Source organism: Pyxicephalus adspersus, chromosome 4, assembly GCF_032062135.1.
Source record: "Pyxicephalus adspersus chromosome 4, UCB_Pads_2.0, whole genome shotgun sequence".
NCBI lineage: Eukaryota > Metazoa > Chordata > Amphibia > Anura > Pyxicephalidae > Pyxicephalus > Pyxicephalus adspersus.
Window position 1 is genome coordinate 154,334,158 of NC_092861.1, and position 1,381 is coordinate 154,335,538.

General features: G+C 54.6%; 1 protein-coding gene across 1 annotated transcript in view; it reads right to left on the minus strand.

Annotated features, from left to right (window-relative positions):
- LOC140329939 (kelch domain-containing protein 3-like) overlaps window positions 1-1,381 on the minus strand; it is a gene marked incomplete in the record, with an annotated part of 19,842 nt that overhangs the window by 3,377 nt on the left and 15,084 nt on the right. Inside the window, 2 exon segments of the mRNA XM_072410329.1 lie at window positions 42-177; window positions 652-869. Of these exon segments, the coding sequence (XP_072266430.1) occupies window positions 42-177; window positions 652-869 (354 nt within the window).

Here is a 1,381-nt window from a genome sequence, read left to right on the forward strand (position 1 = left end):
ACGCCCCCACCCTATTAGTGTCCCCGGTGACCCTGACTCACTCTGTTTTCCTGAGTTGCGAGCTCTCCTGAAGCTCTCTCTTCATCTTCGGAGGTTCCTGCTTGGCCCTGTGGAAAGCTTTTGTCCCCACTTTGTTCTGCAGTTGGATCAGCTCCTCAAATGACATAGAAGATAAATCTGGGGGAAATGACAACAGGAAGACATTGCCAAATCAAATGAGAGGTGGGGGGGGGAGACATGGCTGGAAGGCCGTGACATAGGGAGGCTGGAAGGCCGTGACATAGGGAGGCTGGAAGGCCGTGACATAGGGAGGCTGGAAGGCCGTGACATAGGGAGGCTGGAGGGCCGTGACAGAGGGAGGCTGGAGGGCCGTGACAGAGGGAGGCTGGAAGGCCGTGACATAGGGAGGCTGGAAGGCCTTGACATAGGGAGGCTGGAAGGCCTTGACATAGGGAGGCTGGAAGGCCGTGACATAGGGAGGCTGGAAGGCCGTGACATAGGGAGGCTGGAAGGCCGTGACATAGGGAGGCTGGAAGGCCGTGACACAGGGAGGCTGGAAGGCCGTGACACAGGGAGGCTGGAAGGCCGTGACATAGGGAGGCGAGGCGGGCGTATAGAGTTCGGGGATAGTTTAGGGGTCGGTCGTTGTACCTGTGTGGGGTTTAGACACTTCGCCATCATCCTCGGACGTCTCTTCCTCTTCACTGGTATTGTGTGGGGGGCTCTCGCTCGGCTCCGCTTTCTTCCGGGAAGTAGAAGACATTCTCATATGTAAAAACCGGGCCGCGTTACTCCGGATGTAATGTTTGCCAAACCGGAAGTGTATGCTGAACTCCGCATACATAGTTCCGCTCACGTGACCGAACGGATGACGTCATTCCGTACGAAACGCTTCCTCTGTGAGACGTCAAAAAGTTTTCCTTGTATTTCCTGTTCGGAACAATTTTCTGTCTGGTACCAAACCGGTTCCGGGTCACCTTAAGGCGGAACCAAGCCGAAAGTATTAAAAAAAATATCTGAAATCTCTTTCCCATTGGTGGAGAATTGCCCCTTCTGCCCATATCTGAGGTCACCCAGAGCCTGTGGGATGCGTGACGTAGTTATCCCGGGGGTCCCTGTGCTCCCATCAGTCCCCCAGAACAGTCAATGGGTCTTCAGGTCTCTTCCATCTTGTCCCGGTATAGATCTTCAGGCCGGGGCGCCGCCATCTTCTTTTACGTTCTTGTTCCGAGGTCACCTGACCCAGGCGCTAAATCGCTTGACGCAGGATGGAAACAAAAACTTGATCTCACTGCACATGTGTGTGATCGGCAGATTTTTCTCTTTTCACAAAAAGGCTCCTGCGTATGCCTGAGAATGCGCAGAAGGAGGGCCCAAGAGC